An 18,600-nucleotide genomic window follows, 5' to 3' on the forward strand; every position below is an offset into this window, starting at 1 on the left:
CGCCTACCGAAGGAAGGGGCATGCGCAAAGTACAGTAGGAGAGTTCCATGTGGCTCATGGCCCACGCCCATTTCGATTATTTCCCACTCTCTCCTTCAAGCCCGCAGCAGGGAGGAGAGACTTGAGAGGGAGCAACAATGTTAATAGGCGGATTGGTTCACTTCGTGGCTAAACTCGTCTCTCTCCGGCGCTGGCTCAGTCACTCGCCGCGGTGTCCGTACGCATACGTAAAATTTACTAACCGGCTTTGAACTAGAAGTGGGAGCTGGCGGTAGTGTAGTAACCGGCACCACTCGCGCGTGCGCGTTAGCTAGAAACGAGGGAGAGAGATAAAAATTCCTACCCTCCCTTTTTTCCCCCTTCCATTTATATTACTGCTTCTTTAACATTAGACTAACACTCCCTCTCAAGTCTCTCCTCCCTGCCGGCAGTATGTAAATAAAACGTCTCTTTTGAGAAATTTGAATGGGACCCAAGCACGTCATAGCAACCAGCGCCACATGAATTGTCAAAAAAATATTTTCAGTATCATTAAATGTTTTCGGATATTCCTGATGAGTCAAAATTGTACGCCGCAAAAACTAAAGGCTGGGCCATAGGGTACGGGATCTTCAGTCGTGAGCGAAAAGATGAAAGCGAAACGTTTAAAACCCTAAGAGAAGTTGTCTTAGAAATTAGAAATGACGAAGAATGCAGCAACGGATTCCTTGGCAGCAAATTCAAAACATACTCAACAAGAATGTTTTGTGCTGGCGGTGAAAAAGGTATAGTTACATATACTTCCATCAACTAAAATACATGCTATAATACTCCACTACTTTGCTTTGAGGTCAGTTTAATCTACAAAAACCTCTCTTGTACAGTATGTTTTCGTCATCGAAAAGTTTCAGGTGGTACCATGAATTAATGGTGGTACTGCATGTGGTTCTGGTCGCCCAATACTCTATTTCGTCGCATGCAGGGTTGTTGATTTTTTGGATTTTTACCCAAAAAAAAATCAATAAAATAGATTTTCTTTTATTTAAATCGGGGTTTTAACTTTTTATTGATTTGACTTATTTTTATTTAACTACTCGTTCCTAAGTTACGAACCTGAAAACGTTTGAGACAAAATTAACCAAAGCAAAATAATCATGACATTTACACATCTATTATGTATTTTTCATTGAGTTAAAAGTGACCACATGAGTTACAAAAAAAAACTGGAAGTCTGGGCAAAAATGAAACTGAAATATGCCAAAACCATGATTGCTTTTCATAAGAGGCCTTTTCTAGTTAAGTCTCTTAAACTAATGCTTGGTGTTTTAGTAAAAAAATAATTGGAAAAAAACAACTATTTGATTTTAATCAATTAATTTATAAAAGCTTGATTTGAATCAAACAACCCTGCTTGTATGTCTCGATACTGGGGGTTGCCTACCCCTTTTTAACGTCTAATGGTCCAAAAGCTTTTTTAACCATGTCGCCATCTTGGACTGCAGGATTAACGCATGTACGGCTCTTATTTGGTTTCATATTCTATGTGGATAAAATATGAAATTTCATTATTTTATAAGTTCTTTCGATTAAAAAAATTCAATGTAAAAATTAGCCTTAAAATATATGATGGAGGAATTTTTCTTGAACCTCAGATAAACACAAAATTGCTGAATTACAGCGTCTCCTCCAAATCCTAAACCTATTGAATTTTAAAACTATTTCAGACAAAGACACTTGCAGTGGAGACAGCGGAGGTCCATTTATGAAACAGCAGAATAATTCTGATGGTACAGTTTCCTGGGTACAAACTGGCATTACTAGTTTCAACCCGAGAAATAAATGCGGAGAAAGAGGAGAATACGGGTATTACACTATTGTAGCTAGCGTTAGAGATTGGATCGACAAAACCATTCAAGTCCATGGAAATAACAGTACATATTATTTTCATGCAGATCCTTTTTTTTTCACTGACAAGAAAGTGTCCGTTATTGCCATCAGGTCACTTTTGTACGCTGTCATTACGAAAACTGCTGTTTATTTGATTTTTAGCAACGTTCCATAACCAACGTACACGGTGACAAAGCCAGCTTTAGTAGCTATACAGAGGGTTTTTGCAAAGTTCATCAAAAATTAAGGGGATGTTCTTTGGACGATTTTGAGTAGAAAATATTGTAAGACATTTTTCCGTCCTGGTCACTGTATTTCAGAGATGGCCCCTTAGATTTAACTAAGAAACTGAAAGACAATAATTTCTAATTTAATTAAGGGGTCATTCCTAAAATACTGCAATCATAACTCAAAAACAGTGGCCCAGACGGCAACATGACACAGAACATTTTCGAAACAAAAATCATCCAAAGAAATATTGATTGACTTTGCATCGCTTGGTTATTTCTATAAAAGTCTTCCTGCGCCTGCTTTGTTGTAATTCCACCTAGTTTTTTGTAGTTTATTGTCAAGGGGTAATTATGACTTACGTTAATATAATATAATTCCTCGCTGACTGTATGTAGAAAAGCGCTTGGGAGAGCTAATATTTTTTCCATCCACCGGACTGAAACAATGGATGAATATTTGTGGTTTTATTGTTGTTGATTGGTAATTAGTTCTGGTAATTATTTAGCGACTCGTTTAACTAAACAATAAATTTAATAGTAAATGATAAAATTTTAAACTATTACAAATGACCAATCGGGTCCAGCGACATAAAAAGGGAAGGGTATAATTTTAAAGTTTTAAAACTTGGAATAAATTTCCCGCTTAGGCAGGTGACCATTCGGGTCCAGCTACAAGGTAAAGAGGTATACTTTTTAAGTTTTACAAGGTATTTTTTATTCTGCAAGATCTCCTCTCTCTAAGCTAGCCAATCATCTTCGAGCTTTTTGCTGTACACGTGCATTCGGTTTTTGGGCACTTGGTGGTGTTTTTGGGGACGTTCCCCTTTCGCTAGCTCGAGAGAGAAGATCTTCCAGATTACAATTGACAAGGTTCTTTTACAAATTTTTCTTATTGCTACAATGGTTATTTTTGAAGGGTTGGTGGTCTTTTTTGAAATTGAAAGTTCAAGGTTCTTATCTTTTTTGTTATATTTTATTTACGGTATTTTTAGGGGTTAGGTGGGTTTTTTTATTATTTTTGTTTTGTTCACTTGCACGTGATATGCTTAAGTTATACAGGTTTGATAGTATTTATACAAATTTAAATTTAATCATTATCTTATTTTAGAAACGCGAAAATTACTTTACTAAATTCTCAACACTGTATACTTCCTCAACCTCCAGAAAATGGATACTTGATAAGTGACCATTGGGGCATAATTACCCATAGTAAATATGACCCTGAGATTATAAAATACGTAATGGAAAATACATCGGTATCATTTTCCTGCGACGATAAATACAAAATTGTTGGCAAGGACAAGATTTACTGCCACGATGGTGAACTGGAACATGAAGTACCCCTGTGTGTCAGTAAGTACTCAATATCATATCTAGGCTTTAGAAGAACTACTATGATAACAGAGGTCACTCGCTATATGAAAATTACAATACTATACATATTACACAGAACTGATAAGAACTTTAAACTGACCTACAGTTTTAAGTTCAACAGCTCTTCAACTAAGCTAACTTTGTTTTAAGAGTCTATCCGATTTATATCGTTTGAACAGCGATATCCTGTGAAACGCCACCTAGTATTGAAAACGCAGTCTACAATAAGTTATCAGACTCTGGAAGCACTTTTGACTACGGAGATGAAATTCGTTTCGATTGCTTGAAGGATTTCGTTTTGGATGGTGCAAAAACACTGAATTGTACTACTAATGGTTGGTCTGACGATTTTCCATCGTGTCTAGGTATTGTTAACTTTGTTCTATATATGTATATTTATAAATATTCATCCACACACACACTTTTGCATACTTATCTTGTAGATTTCTATTGCGACAACGTTGACCTCTCGGAAGGAGTTGAAATTGAAAGTTCTACCAAACCTCTAAACAGCCAAAACAAGTATCCATATCAGACCAAGATTTCCTACAAATGCGTCTCTCTCAACTACGAGCTAAATGGTAGTTCATCTCAAACGTGCACTGAAAATGGATGGAACGGTGAAAAACCGTTTTGTAAATGTACGTATGATACTCGTTAAAGCAAAGCTCGCGTCCACTGGATCCAAGCCTAAACTGGCGTAAGTAAAGTCACCTTGTAGGGGATCCACTGGACCCGCGGTTTGCTTTAATCATCGATTCACACGACGTCGATGACACACAGCAATTTACCAGAATAATCCAAGAATATTTTCATGAGGAATTTTCACAAAATTTTCAATTAAGCCTTTAGTTCTGTAGTTCTTTGAAAGGGGGTAATAATGTGAATAGGTCGATTGGTTCGCTTCGTGCACAGCTCCCTTCAAGTTACTCAGGCAATTCATTTTTATACTCCAGCGTTTTCTCCCGCGCCGCCGGCTTCCCAATTATATGCGACGAAAATCTTATTTACTCTTCTTTCCGGTTTTTGCCCGGAACAGCGTGTAGTGGAAGCTAGCCAATGATATCGGAGCTATTTAAGCAGCCGAATATTTCGCTCAGTAGCCTCGGTTAAGAAAACAGTTAAGAGATCAGTGGATTAGATTTAGCTCAGTTGTATATTTTTCTGCTTTCAAGCAGAGAGAATTTATAATAGGGAGTGGAAACTGAGGAATATTATGTAGCTCAAAAATCACGTGATCAACAAAACTGGCCAGGTCTATTTCCGGTAAAATGTTTTGGCCCCTCCCTCTAGAGTGGGTCTAGAATGTTGCGGGAGGGTCTAGGGGAGATGGACACTACCTTTTTAGGGAAAGGCAAACATCTAACTTAAAATAACTCCAAATGACGCCAGTCGCACTAGAAATCGCGAACACTTATTGGGTAATTGTACAACCAACAGTGATTGAGGGCAAACTTTAAAATTAAAGGAGAGTCATGTAAACGGGGTAGATATCGCAATAAAAAATAAAAAATAGGGCGACAAAAACCGACCATAGATTTCGATTTCCCACGCGGTTAAGAGAGAAGAATATCTGGGCGTGACTTGTCTCTTTGTTAGATGGAAATTAGTCCTCAGTAGATGACATGTTGTCGAGAAATAAAGAGGAAGGTCAGAGGTCCTTATTTCAAATTATCCTTAAAATCTGAACCTAAATTAATTTTAATATCATTCGGAGACAGAATTTCCTGAATGTTTCACTATGCAGACTGGTCATATAATTAGTGCAAGAATCGATTAAAAATCACTTGATTTTCCACTTCACCCTCCCTTTAAATTTCGATTCTATGACCTATGTTTTATCCATGCAATTGATACATTAGACTCAGTATCAGTGACAATAATAATTCTGATGCAATAATGACGTTGATGTAATAATGAAATTTAAAGGGTATGAGAAGCTTCGTTTGAAAAACCTCTGATTATTTACAAAAAATGCGAATTAGTTTCTGTGAATTCAGAAATATCTAGCTTTTATTTCTCCGATTTCTGGTTATTTGGCAATATGCATTTGAAAATGCTTCATTTGAAATGATTTGAAATCCACTTTTTATGAAAGGCTAAAAGTTTCAGTAGTTTGACGTCACAGATATATTTTATCACGTGAGACGGTGCTACTCTCTACGCTATCAGGACCAGAGTTTAGACTGGCGAGAAGCCCGAGACGCGTATAGGATTCCCGTGCTTTTTTTTCCACGTCATAGTGATGTCATAAAACTGGCGAACAAGCTCGACAAGACAAAATCATTGATATATCGAAACTGAGTTTTCGTGATTTTTCAATGAATTTTAAAAATATAAATTAACTTTGGTTCAATTATATTAAAAACTTGATATTTTGAAAGTAGAGACTCGAAAGTGTAACATAATACCACTTTCGTGGTAAAATATGATATGAAATTGTAAATTTTCATAACCTTTAAATATCATTTCGAAAGCACCGATTTTGATCGCACTTCGGCACTACAGTATCGACTTTTGTCCAACTTAAACTCGATGGTTCTTCTTCAAGATTCCAAATTTCAACCAAACCTTACCACTGCAGGTACTGTTCATTTCTTTTAATTGAAAATAACCTAATCCATTTGTTAATTCTTAAAGGGAATGAGAAGCGTCGTCTGAAAAACCTCTGATTTATACAACAAAAGATAGAATTAATTTCTGTGAGTTCGAAAATATCAAGCTTTTAATTCTCCGATTTCTGGTTATTTGGCAATATGCATTTGAAAATGTTTCATAGGAAATTATTTGAAATCCGCTTTTTAAGAAAGGCTAAAACGTTTCCCGTAGGCCGACGTCACAGATATATTTTTTCACGTCAGATGGTGCCACTCTCTCCGCTATCGGACCCAGAGTTTAGACTAGCCGCACTGGCGAGAGGCTCGAGACGCGTATATCTCGCGCGTATAGGATCCCCGCGCTCGACAAGACATTATTGATATATCGAAACTGAGTTTTATTGATTTCCAATGGGTTTTAAAAATAGAAACTTTGGTTCAATTATATTAAAAACTTGATATTTTGAAAGTAGAAACTCGAAAGTGTAACATAATACCACTTTCGTGGTAAAATATGATATGAAATTGTAAATTCGCATTCCCTTTAATTATAGACGGGATACTACCGGAAGATATAGAAAGAAACGAAAAATTTGGCCGCTCGTTAGATATTAATCCAGCAGGAGGTGGATCACTCGTTTTATATTTCATATTCGACTCGTCAAAAAGTGTCGGAAGGAAGAACTTTAATAAAAGTATTGATTTCGTCAAAGCCTTAGTGAAACGTGTAAGACTTATGGCAAAATGATTAAATTAACAAGGCATAGATTCATTATTTCTTCATAGATCAGCGTTTCTGTCGGTGGAGTTAAGAGTGGGAGCGGCGACTTTTGGAAATAAAATTAACAAGGAGAGTTTCATGCCAAACGAGTATACCAATACAGCGGGTGTCTTACAAGGTCTTGAAAATTTGAAAAAAGCATATAGCGGTAAGTAAATACGGCAGAGTTCTGCACGGGCCGAATTTTTCTGGCCCGATCCGAGCCCGGCCCGGGATTCAGCATTTAAAACAGTCCGAAACCCGGCCCGCTTCCAAGTATATAGTTAATTGGTTTTCCGGCCCAGTCCAGCCCAGCCCGAGACATGCAATAACCAAGCCCGGCCCGACATATTGAATGAATTGAACAGACTCGGCCCGTTACACGCAGTGCAGTTGTAATTTTTATATTTTTTACATAACATCAATGAATTGAATTCATATTTGATTTAGCGTCGTGTATTATTCATTTCTTTTGATAATTGTTCGTCACATTTGTTCTTAGAAGCTTATATGCATTAAGCTGAAATTAACCCAAAACACAAATTGTTTTTGATAAAACATCGACAACATATAATTAAACTAACAAATTAAAATTAAAACTACACTTATCTTTCACCAAGCCTCCAGTTTCCATTTAATACTTACAATTATTTAAATTAGAGAGCTGCAGAGAACAAAAGATCTGTGTCCGATCCGTTTCAATTCCGTAGCCATAAGATATTTTTTTCCTTTTTCCGTTCCGTTTCCGAAACTCCTTCATTAGGTATTCCGTTTCCGTTCCGTTTCCACAAAATCGTTCATAAGCTTTTCCGTTTCCGTTCCGTTTCCATAAAATCGTTCATTAGCTTTTTCGTTTCCGTTCCGTTTCCATAAAATCGTTCATTAGCTTTTCCGTTTCCGTTCCGTTTCCATAAAATCGTTCATTAGCTTTTCTGTTTCCGTTCCGTTTCCATAAAATCGTTCATTAGCTTTTCCGTTTCCGTTCTGTTTCCGTTTTAATCCGGCGGAACGGAACGGACTCCGCGGAAAACGGAAAAAATTCCTTTCGGTGCAGCTCACAAGAGAGCTGCAGAGAACAAAAGATCTGTGTCCGATCCTATTCAATTCCTTAACCGTGTATAAAAAATGTGCGTGAGGAAATTTCTTTTCACGCTATAGGATTGGCAACTACCTATCTCGAAGGACAGCTTATTCTGTACATACGCTGTTACAAGATCGGTTATCATCACGCGCATTGCTAGGTCTCTATGTAACCTACCTTTGTGCGCGCTGACAAGAGACGAAAAACCTCAGGCCTTAGATTCAAATACGTGCAGTTGGCTGTAGGCAATTTCACACGCATCGAAAACTAAGGCCTTGAGGTCCTTACACTCGCGCTAAAAAAACTCGCGGATACATTAAATCCTGAAGTTTTTCGTCTCGTGACATCACATACAGAGTTAGGTTACATAGAGAACTAGCTTTGCGCTTGCTGAAAACCGATGCTGTAATAGAGTATATACAGAATAAGCTGTCGTTCGATATAGGGAGTTGCCTATCCTGTAGAGTGAAAACTCCTCACGGGTATTCTTTATCCCTGCCTTAACCATAACACATTTTTTTCCTGTTTCCGTTTCGTTTCCACAAATCCTTCATTAGCTCTTCCGTTTCCGATCCGTTTCCACAAAATCGTTCATTAGCTTTTCCGCTTCCGTTCCGTTTCCATAAAAACGTTCATTAGCTTTTCCGTTTCCGTTCCGTTTCCACAACTCCTTCATTAGCTCTTCCGTTTCCGATCCGTTTCCGTTATATAGATCTTTCTTTCTTCCGATTCCGTTTTAAGCCGGCGGAACGGAACGGACTCCGCGGAAAACGGAAAAAATTCCGTTCCGTGCAGCTCTCTAATTTAAATTGTCACTTAGAAGCATTGCTCCCATAGACGTTAGACACGGCTTCAAGCAAAAGAACTTTGGTGGACTGGTGGACGTTTTTGGATTCTTATACCGGATGTTTCATTGAAACCCTATATCAAGCATGCTTTACTATCCCCACCCCTGTTTTTGTAAAGGGTCTTACTGAACGATGATTTAAAAAAAAAATCTAAATCAAATGAAATTGTTGAACTACTTCATTTTCCATTCAATCCGCCACGGCGTTCTAGTTCAATGTTTCGTAGAAACCCATTTGTTCATAAAAATGAAACAGTAAGTTTAAGCCCGTTAGTCTTCAAGCTTTAAACATGGACTTTGTAAGTCTAAAAAGAACCAGCAAAGACATCCCTTGCAACCAGAGAACAGTCCCCCAACCCACAAAAATATAAAATATTTTGAATATATATTAGACTAGTTTCCCGCGTTGCCCGGGTGTTTTAAGTAACTATCTATGTCGATAATAAACACTAAATAGACTTTGCGCCCACTTCTATGAAATAGCTTCGTGATATTGTCTCAATTTTTTTACAACTTTCAAAATCAATGTTACGACGCTTAAATAGTGGTTAATCATAAAGCTAAAATGATCCAGAGTATGATGTTCTTAAAAGGCTTAATGGCTTGGGTTCGCCGCATTACCAGTCTATAGACGACTACAATCAATCCACTTCTAAAACTTTCCCATAGTATTACCGATATTCGGAAAGAACAAGCATACAAACCTAGAATTTTCGATATATTTAGACTAAAATTTGATCACTGAGACGGTCCTATGACAATACAGAATGCCAACTTATAATTATAAACGTATGATAACATGTGTGGCAATATGAACAAACAGTAATAATCAGCTATTAAACCTCTATACGTGATAACTTCTGGTGATACTCCTACTACTAAGTGCTGAATAAACAAAAGCAACAATGTAACGGTAAAGTTATAGTTAGCGACAAATTTCCTGTCTTTGTTTTAACTTTTGAAACCATTCAGTACCAGAGCCGATGACGAAGTTAAAGTAGTTAAAGACGCAAATGACGATCCGAGACCTAGATCAAGTACCACGTTAAAACCTGAAGAAACTTCAGACAATTCAATTAACAACATCCCGAACAGAAAAATTGAATGGTTTATTACACAGTTTCGGGGTATTCATTACAGAAGAGGATGATAGATCGTTTTTGTCCTGCATACTTAAAATGTGAATCCATCCATTCATGTGACTTTTCCGTTTATGTACTATCACATGACATTTCTGCCTGCATCCATAGTCACGCTGATCACATTTGAAGGGTTTTTACCACTGTGAATGCGTTGATGAATGATCAAATTAGTCTTCATTATGCTGCCATAGTCACAGTGATCACATTTGAAGGGTTTTTCGCCGCTATGAATGCATTTATGTGAGATTAAATTTTTCTTCCGCCTGCTTGCATAGTCACATTGATCACATTTGAAGGGTTTTTCACCACTGTGAATGCGTTGATGAGTGATCAAATTATTCTTCATTGTGCTGGCATAGTCACATTGATCACATTTGAAGGGTTTTTCACCACTGTGAATGCGTTGATGTGTGATCAAATCTTTTTTCCGCGTACTTGCATAGTCACATTGATCACATTTGAAGGGTTTTTCACCACTGTGAATGCGTTGATGAATGATCAAATTAGTCTTCATTGTGCTGCCATAGTCACATTGATCACATTTGAAGTGTTTTTCTTCGTTACCCATTCTAGCGCGACGCTGTAGACCCCTTTTATAATCAGTGGAATATTTGAACCGAGTTGAACGTTTCTTCTTGAATTTCCCTACAGAAAATTATAAATGAAATATAAAAACCACACATACACCATTTACTTTTTAGTATCAAAAATACTGTAACATTCAAGCGCACTTCATAAAAAAGGATAATGCTAAGGTCTACGAAAACTAAGTTTTAAAGAAAAGAAACGGTACTGATCAGGGGGTTAGCTGATGAATAAACGACCTTATTAACAAAAAGGAGATGTACATCAACTGAAATACTGGCCCGCGAAACTAGAAAGCTCGTATTTTCATATTCGACTGACGTTCGAATAATCAAATACTAGCTGATGCTGCGAGAACACAAGTTATACCAATTTATTTCGTTATGGAACTCCCTCTACCTTGTGACGTCTAGTTAAAGTTTTCACTTCGTTTTTCCGCTTGGCAAAAGCCACCCCCACGTTCTAATTAATGTTCTATTTCCAAAGAAACACTAATCACATTTGAAGGGTTTTTCTGGTTAGCGTATTAATGTGACGTTATAGATTTCATCCATACTAAGTTTAATCTTAAATTAATTTAGCCTGGATAATTGGTTCAAATAAGCTACATCGAGAATGTCAAAACAAGAACAAAAAACTCGGTAAATTTAAGTACGTTGATAACCATGTTCTGAATTAAAGAAGAAGAAAGAGGGGAATGGAGTTAAAAGTTTTCAAATAAAAATCCCATACACTTTTCAAGATTATGCCTGACCATTTTGAGTTGCATACCAAAGCCCACTTCATCGTAGCATTGCATTGAGCGCCGCATGGTTTGATTGAAACTTTTTACGACACGTATCAAACCCCCGAGATTTTTGCCAATTTTACGCAAATCCCTCACTCAGGTATGAACTTTAAAATGGGGTTCTACCTATTTACACCAGGAGTGAAATGGGTTTCAGTCTTTCACCTACATAGCAGCAATGGCAGTAGCGTATTTCATTTACCGCTCAATGCCGCTAGATAATCTCGAGCTCGGATTTACGTTTTCCAATTACCGAGCGCTGGATCCGAGATCTCATTGGTGCCTATCTGTACAGAACAGATAGCTCGCTAAATTAGTTAAAAAAACGTTAACGCAGCTCATGAAAGGAAGCGGATTTTATGTCATTGAGAGCAAATAGAGAGCGGTCTCATAGCAGGTAAATGGAATACGCTATTAGACCAGGGTTTGAATTAAAAAACCCAGCCCCCCCCCAAAAAACCCCGCGGGTTTAATTGGGTTTTACCCACCATAAAAACCCATCCCTAAGATCTTCAATTTTGATTAATTTGAATGCTAGATAGTTTAAGATATTTGTTGTTTCAACTTCAAAAGTATTATTTAAAAATATTCATTATTTTTAATGAAACATTTTAAGACATTTTCATTAAGCTGTTACTTTTGAATGACAATTTCTACGACGAACGCAACTGCTAAAGTGAAACAAGACGGCCCAAGGGCTCGTAATAGTAGCCACATGGTACGAGTGAGTAGCCCCTCTATACCCTACCCTAATGAGTGGATAACCCCTCTATACCTTACCCTAATGAGTGAATAGCGCTATCTTTTACAATGCTTAAATGATTTACCGTGCATAAAATCAGAGTTAATAGCCCCTCGATGCCCAACTCTAAACAGTGATAAAATTATAAGCGTATAAACTTGCTGTGCTCTAATTCTAATATTCCGGCGAATCCAAGAACAGATAGTTTTAGTGATAATCCCCTCGATGAGTTTACAACATAGACTTATGCCGATGCACACTTATCGCATCTTATAAATTTCTAACAAGGACTTGTGCCTAGAAACGTTTGAAAGAGAAAGTTTAGTTATAGTGATTATCCCCTCGAATTACTAGTAATGCTAAAATGATCAAACGCATAACGCTCATTTAACACTATGTTAGCTCTATCTAAAACCATATTTGAATTAACCGCCAAAATGTACCAGTCAAACATAACATAGATGGCGATAGCTACCGAACGAGAACGAAACACATGAGGAGCACGGTAACCGACCTCAGTTATCCCTATTGGTGGGTTGAGGTACTATAGAGTTCCTTTTAAGCTAAAATCTGACGATAACGAAGAAGCGACAACCCCGGCCACTACTACTACTACGACGGCTCGGGTCAAACTAAGAGCCTCATCGTATACTACGATGTGGCTAAAAACCTCCCAAAAAAAACCTAAATACGCAATAAAACCCGGTGGGCTGGGTTTTTTTGAACCCTGTATTAGACTTTACACCGAGAAAGCGGAATTAATTGATTAGCATATTTCCCCCATCCTGGGTACTCAAGACTATTAAAGCATAAAATGGCTTACCAATTTCCGAACAAGGCGATGAGGTATTACCTTCGAAATTCTTAGGAGCGACATCTTCACGTGTCTCCAAGTTGGACACCAAACTATTACTTTCAACTTCAAGCGGAACTTCGAGTAAATGGCTTCTCATTGAGGCGGAGGTCAATTCTGATATTTCACTTGGGTTACGTCCTAGTTTAGGTACACACACTGGATCACTCGATGACCTCGGATCAACAAACTTTCGCTTCTGCAATAGGCCAGGACAGATAGGCCAAAAAAGGGCTTGACCTAGAACATTTGAACATAAAGATGAAAATTGGTACATGGGTTGTTTTTGACCCCACAAAAAATATACTAAAAGTCCCCTGCTGTAGAGCGCGAGCTTTCGCCGCCATCTTGGAAAATGGCCGCCGGGAATGGCAGCATCAATGTATTCTACATTCTTCTTCAAAAATTATGAAAATTGGTACGCATTATGAATCGAACCATATGAACTTCATGGCAAAATTTTACAGCTCTGTGTTCAATAGTTTGGTCGCCATATTGGACAATGGCCGCCGTGAATGCTAGGTACAGTATATTTCACCATATTGTTGGAAAATTATGAAAATTGATAGGTATTATATTCAGAGCTGTGTGAACCTCATAGTAAAATATTGAAGCCATTAGTCGGTTAGTTTGGCCGCCATGTTGGAAAATGGCAGCCATCAATGTCATTTAGTTACAGTATATGGTTCAAAAATTATGAAAATTGGTAATAATTATGTTGAAGACCGTCTAAACATCATACTTGAGTATTGAAGACGTGCTACTGATAGTTTGGGCGCCATTTTCGAAAATGACTGTTTGAAATGCCAAATATATTACCGATATATTAATTTTTTTCAATATTTTTTTATTGAGTAGATGATTTTCATGAACGTATTAAATGTCATAAAATTAACTATCTTCGAGTCTAAATTTTTGACCCGTCTTCAAAAATGGTCGCTGAAATATTACTATCTAAAATCTGAAAAAAAGGAATGCCATATTACTCGGATTTTGGTTAGGAAAAACCATTTTATATGGGGTGTAAACATTCTAGTGTCGTTAAGTATTATATTTACGACACATTTTTAACATTTCGTTCATATTTCTCTTCATCCTGAAGATTTTTTTATTACGGCTAATACCTTGCCAATGACCACACATGGCCCAGCAAGCTAATCCAGATCGTCTACATTCACAGTTCTTTATACAAGATGTTCTGCAGACTGCAGGTACAAATAATGAGTGTTATAAGTTCATCTGATGCCGGAAGGAGAATGGTGTGAATGGGTCTTCGACTTTCGCGATCGCGAACCAATCCCCACTGTTCAGGAATAAATAGTTTCCCAGCTATTGTTGGACTTGAAGATACGCTCGGAAAAAATGCAGTTTTGCGGCGTCTGTTGTTGGATGAAACTTAGCGAGATCAAATGAATACTTGACAGTATGTGTGGCAACGGTTCCATTATACGTCTAATATCTACATAGTTGAAGCTTGGACGTGTCAATTATCACCCTAAGAAAATCGAAAAGAAATCTCTCTTCGGCAGCAATGGCTTCCTTAGATGCAATATGGTCATTAAAAAAGCCCAACAAATTAGTAAAATGTTGATTATCTGTCATTACTTTAAACCACGCCTTATCATAACCAAACCCAGTTACAGCACGTAAATGAAAGAAGTGTTCTTTTAACCTTTTTAACTCAAAGGACTTGTCGATGCGGAGGGGGCCTGAGTTCGGTGTGACGGTTCGGGAGTTCCTTGGGTTCGGCCTTGGTTCAGAGCGTTCCTTATCCCAATCCGTGAAGGTTTTTCCCGGCCGCTTCGCCCACGCCCAGGTGTTGTCTTGGCTCGCCCCCGCTATTGGCAACCCTCTAGGGGTCGCGTATACACTATTTGTTTGGGCCGTATGGCACTGTTGTGCTTGGAGAGAACTCCCCCGTCTCCTCGAGTCTTCTGCTGCCTTAATCCTTCCCTGTCACCGACCACCTTATGACTGGGCTCGACGTTGACGGTGTCCAGCTTCTGTCACCTGCTCAAGTGGCGTTTGTCGGTCCCACTGGCTGCTCCCGTGTGCCATGACGGCGGTTCCGCAGGTTCAATTTGGAATATGATGGGGAGGGGCGCTGATAAGGCCCCCAGCTAAGTGTAGCGCCTAATCAAGGGTTCTGACATGCAATTATTATGAAAAATCTTCAGGATGACGATGTATATGAATGAAATGTTAGAGATTTGTCTAAAATCTAATCTTAAACAACACTAGAATATATAAACCCTATATTAAAGAATATTCTCTAATCAACATGTTGAGAATAACAGCTTTGAATAACTTTTCTTTCTTTCAGAATTTAGGGCAATAATTTTCGTGTGGCCATTTTTAAAGATGGCGTCGATAATTTCAACTTCGAGATATCTATTTTTTGTTGTTTATTACGTTAATAAAAATCATCTATTCAAAATAGGAATTTCAAAAAGATTTACATATTTGAAATATATTTAGCATTTCCAGAAGTCATTTTCGAAGATGGCGCCCAAACTAACAGTAGCACGTCTTCAATATTCAAGTATGATGTTTAAACGGTCTTCATTATAATTATTACCAATTTTTATAATTTTTGAACCATATACAGTATCAAAATGACATTGATGGCGGCTATTTTCCAACATGGCGGCCAAACTATCTGACAAATGGCTTCAATATTTCAGTATGAGGTTCACACAGCTCTCATTATAATACCTATCAATTTTCATAATTTTCCAACAACATGGTGAAATATACTGTACCTAGCATTCACGGCGGCCATTTTCCAATATGGCGACCAAACTATTGAACACAGAGCTGTAAAATTTTTCCATGATGTTCATGTGGGTCCAATCATTATGTGTACCAATTTTCATAATTTTTGAAGAAGAACGTGGAATACATTGTAGCTGTAATTCCCGGCGGCCATTTTCCAAGATGGCGGCGAAAGCTCGCGCTCTACAGCAGGGGACTTTTAGTATATTTTTTGTTGGGTCAAAAACAACACATGTACCAATTTTCATCTTTATGTTCAAATGTTCTAGGTCAAACCCTAAAAGTCCTGGGCTAGTTTCATAGTTTCATTTAGTCTATTATAAGTTTTCCTCGCATCTGTCAAGGTGATTCTGGATTGGTTATCATCGAGATCGTTTTCTAGGGCTCCTTCTAGTGAATCGATTTCGAAATTTGCATCAAGATGATTTTCGACTTGAACATTAAATTCTGGAACACGAAATTTCGGCGATCGAGTTGCAATATCCTCAGTTTCTCCCTCAGTCGAGACATTTTGTGGTTTACGACAAGAATCATCGTTAATGTTAATATTGTTCTCGAAAGGTTCAGATGGCGAATAGCTTTTTGTCGTCGTTGTGTCAGGAGGTATTGCGAATTGGTTTTCAACCTCGAAGTTACAGGGTAAAGGCGCGCGTAGAGGCAAATTGTTACTCGTAATTTGCGTTATAAGCTCCTCATTTTCAGCCTTTTTCGAGGTAATTTTAGTTTCGATGTTTGTATCGTGAGCGACCGCAACATATTGACTTTCAGAAACAGTTGATTCTTGAATAAGATCCTCTTTACACGGACTGCCTTGGACAATTGGAAGGGTTAACTCCTGGCCATTACTTCCTGAATCATTTTCAACTGGTTCAGTTTTCACGTAGTCATCGTTGGCTAATTGATGTACTCCACATTGCTCCTATTTTTTTTAAATAATTAACAATAGTTCTTAAATTAATTAATTTTTCTATTGACCATGAAGATGAAGAATGTTCCATTATTTCCATACCATCAGATCTTTGATCCTCCTTTCCAGCTCTTTAATGAGCCTATTGAGCCTTTCAATTTCGTCAACTTGCTTATTTATCGTTAATGAAGTTCTGATTCTCTCTTTTCCCATTTTTGAAATTTGAACATTACACTAAACAAAATAAGATTCCATTACAAAAATTAAATTTTAAGGATTGTTCTACAGTTTTCCGTGTTAAGAGAGGACGAGGAGAAACTTTCATTACTCTTTCAATAAAGACTTATCCCCAGAAATTTAACCCACAAAAATCAAATTCCCTGACTTTGCTGAAATTTTTAACATTCCCTGACTTTTCGGCCCATTTTTAAATTCCCTGACTTTTCCAGGCTTTCCCTGACCCGTGGCAACCCTGTAATATTCTTGGGACTTTCTTGGCCTGAACGTATTTTAAAGCAGGGAAGAAGGGGATTAGGAAAAAATTCCCTTAGCTTTGAGCCAATCATGATAGGGACTTCACCAAGGACCTTAATTATTCACCCACCCCATAGAGTTTGGTTCTACTTTAAGGTAAACCAGATTCGACCACTCATCCATTTAAAATGGGCCATGGTCCCAAAAAGTTCTCATATTTTTGCCCTTCATTTCACACTACTAAAAAAACCCTTTGCTTTGAAAAATACCTTGGCTTCCAGTTTCCTGATTCGATCATCCTTGGCTTTTACTTCTTTGATCAGATCATCTTTGCTTAAGTGATCATAGTTGAAATTTTCCTCATCTTTCATTTCCTAAAAATAAAGTTTCCTTAATTTTGTATTTTCCCAAAACAGGGAACATTCCAATAATCTCGCGGTAGGATTGCACTTTACGTGACCCACCCAACTAACAATGGTTTCTAGTTAATTGGACCATGAGGAGTCCGAAAAAAATAGTTAAAAAATTATTTGGCCGCCGCAAGTTGGTCAAAAAATTTTTTGAAAATTTTAAAATCCATGCACTTACCGCCATTGAAGTCGCTATCATTCTGCACTCAATCTTGCAAAATAATCCGAGGGTGACTGTGAAAAATTGACGTACTCGCGCCGGAGTTATAGCTATGGAATTTTTTAAGCTTACGGAAACCGTTTATTTCTGATAAAAGGACGGAAATATAATGAGAGAAAAATGCCGTCAATTTTTTTTGGGAATTTGATAAATGTGATGGACGATATTTTGGAAAAGGTGTCAAATTATTCGGGAATTTGATAAATGTGAATGACGATATTTTGGAAAGGTGTCAAATTATTCGGGAATTTGATAAATATGAAGGACGATATTTTGGAAAAGGTGTCAAATTATTCGGGAATTTGATAAATGTGAATGACGATATTTTGGAAAAGGTGTCAAATTATTTGGGAATTTGATAAATATGAAAGACGATATTTTGGAAAAGGTGTCATATTATTCGGGAATTTGACAAATATGAAGGACGATATTTTGGAAAAGGTGTCATATTATTAGAGAATTTGACAAATGTGAAGGACGATATTTTGGAAAACGTGTCAAATTATTCCTGAATTTGATAAATGTGAAGGACGATATTCTGAAAAAGGTGGCAAATTATTTGGGAATTTGATAAATATGAAGGACGAAATTTTGGAAAAGGTGTCATATTATTCGGGAATTTGACAAATGTGAAGGACGATATTTTGAAATATGTGTCATTATTCGGGAATTTGATAAATGTGAAGGACGATATTTTGGAAAAGCCGTCAAATTATCCCTGGATTTGATAAATGTGAAGGACAAAATTTTGGAAAAGACGTCAAATTATTCCTGAGTTTGGTAAATGTGAAGGACGATATTTTGGAAAAGACATCAAATTATTTCTGAATTTGGTAAATGTAAAGGACGATATTTTTGAAAAGGTGTTTACATTTATCAAATTGCCTAAAAATAGGCACTCTTTCCAAAATATAGTTGCAATGACTTCCAAAATATTGATGTTGACGTTT

At 37.3% G+C, this 18,600-nt stretch overlaps 2 protein-coding genes and 1 long non-coding RNA gene across 11 annotated transcripts; 2 read left to right on the forward strand and 1 right to left on the reverse strand.

The window, feature by feature from the left end:
* Positions 1-640: 640 nt before the first annotated feature.
* On the forward strand, positions 641-1,026 carry LOC149602794 (uncharacterized). The gene is made up of 2 exons (XR_016377055.1): positions 641-764; positions 835-1,026. It is a non-coding gene; the product is annotated as an uncharacterized LOC149602794 (long non-coding RNA).
* A 2,288-nt stretch (positions 1,027-3,314) lies between these two features.
* LOC149602795 (E-selectin-like) lies at positions 3,315-7,272 on the forward strand. Of its 7 annotated transcripts, none has more exons than XR_016377051.1 (6): positions 3,315-3,449; positions 3,650-3,835; positions 3,914-4,111; positions 6,622-6,794; positions 6,854-6,996; positions 7,105-7,272. XR_016377051.1 is itself a non-coding variant. In XM_089860411.1 (5 exons), the coding sequence occupies exons 1-5, from the start codon at positions 3,338-3,340 to the stop codon at positions 6,905-6,907; spliced, it is 723 nt and encodes a 240-aa protein (XP_089716537.1). In that variant the 5' UTR covers positions 3,315-3,337; the 3' UTR covers positions 6,908-7,272. The 7 variants fall into 7 exon arrangements, 2 of the variants coding, with proteins under 2 accessions (XP_089716537.1, XP_089716538.1); XR_016377050.1 differs by having other exon boundaries at positions 7,133-7,272; XR_016377052.1 differs by having other exon boundaries at positions 7,138-7,272.
* Positions 7,273-7,418: 146 nt separating this feature from the next.
* On the reverse strand, positions 7,419-16,016 carry LOC149602796 (uncharacterized). 3 transcript variants are annotated; one of them, XM_089860405.1, is made up of 3 exons: positions 15,878-16,016; positions 12,835-13,104; positions 7,419-10,542 (listed from the first exon to the last, which is right to left on the reverse strand). In XM_089860405.1, exons 1-3 carry the CDS (start codon positions 15,885-15,887, stop codon positions 9,977-9,979), a joined length of 846 nt encoding a protein of 281 aa, XP_089716531.1. In that variant the 5' UTR covers positions 15,888-16,016; the 3' UTR covers positions 7,419-9,976. The 3 variants fall into 3 exon arrangements, with proteins under 3 accessions (XP_089716531.1, XP_089716533.1, XP_089716530.1); XM_089860407.1 differs by lacking the exon at positions 15,878-16,016 and having other exon boundaries at positions 12,865-13,264; XM_089860404.1 differs by lacking the exon at positions 15,878-16,016 and having other exon boundaries at positions 12,835-13,264.
* Positions 16,017-18,600: the final 2,584 nt, after the last annotated feature.

This window comes from Phalangium opilio, unplaced genomic scaffold (genome assembly GCF_054372755.1).
Source record: "Phalangium opilio isolate 3A_F unplaced genomic scaffold, DU_Popi_V2 ptg000352l_1, whole genome shotgun sequence".
Classification (NCBI taxonomy): Eukaryota; Metazoa; Arthropoda; class Arachnida; order Opiliones; family Phalangiidae; genus Phalangium; species Phalangium opilio.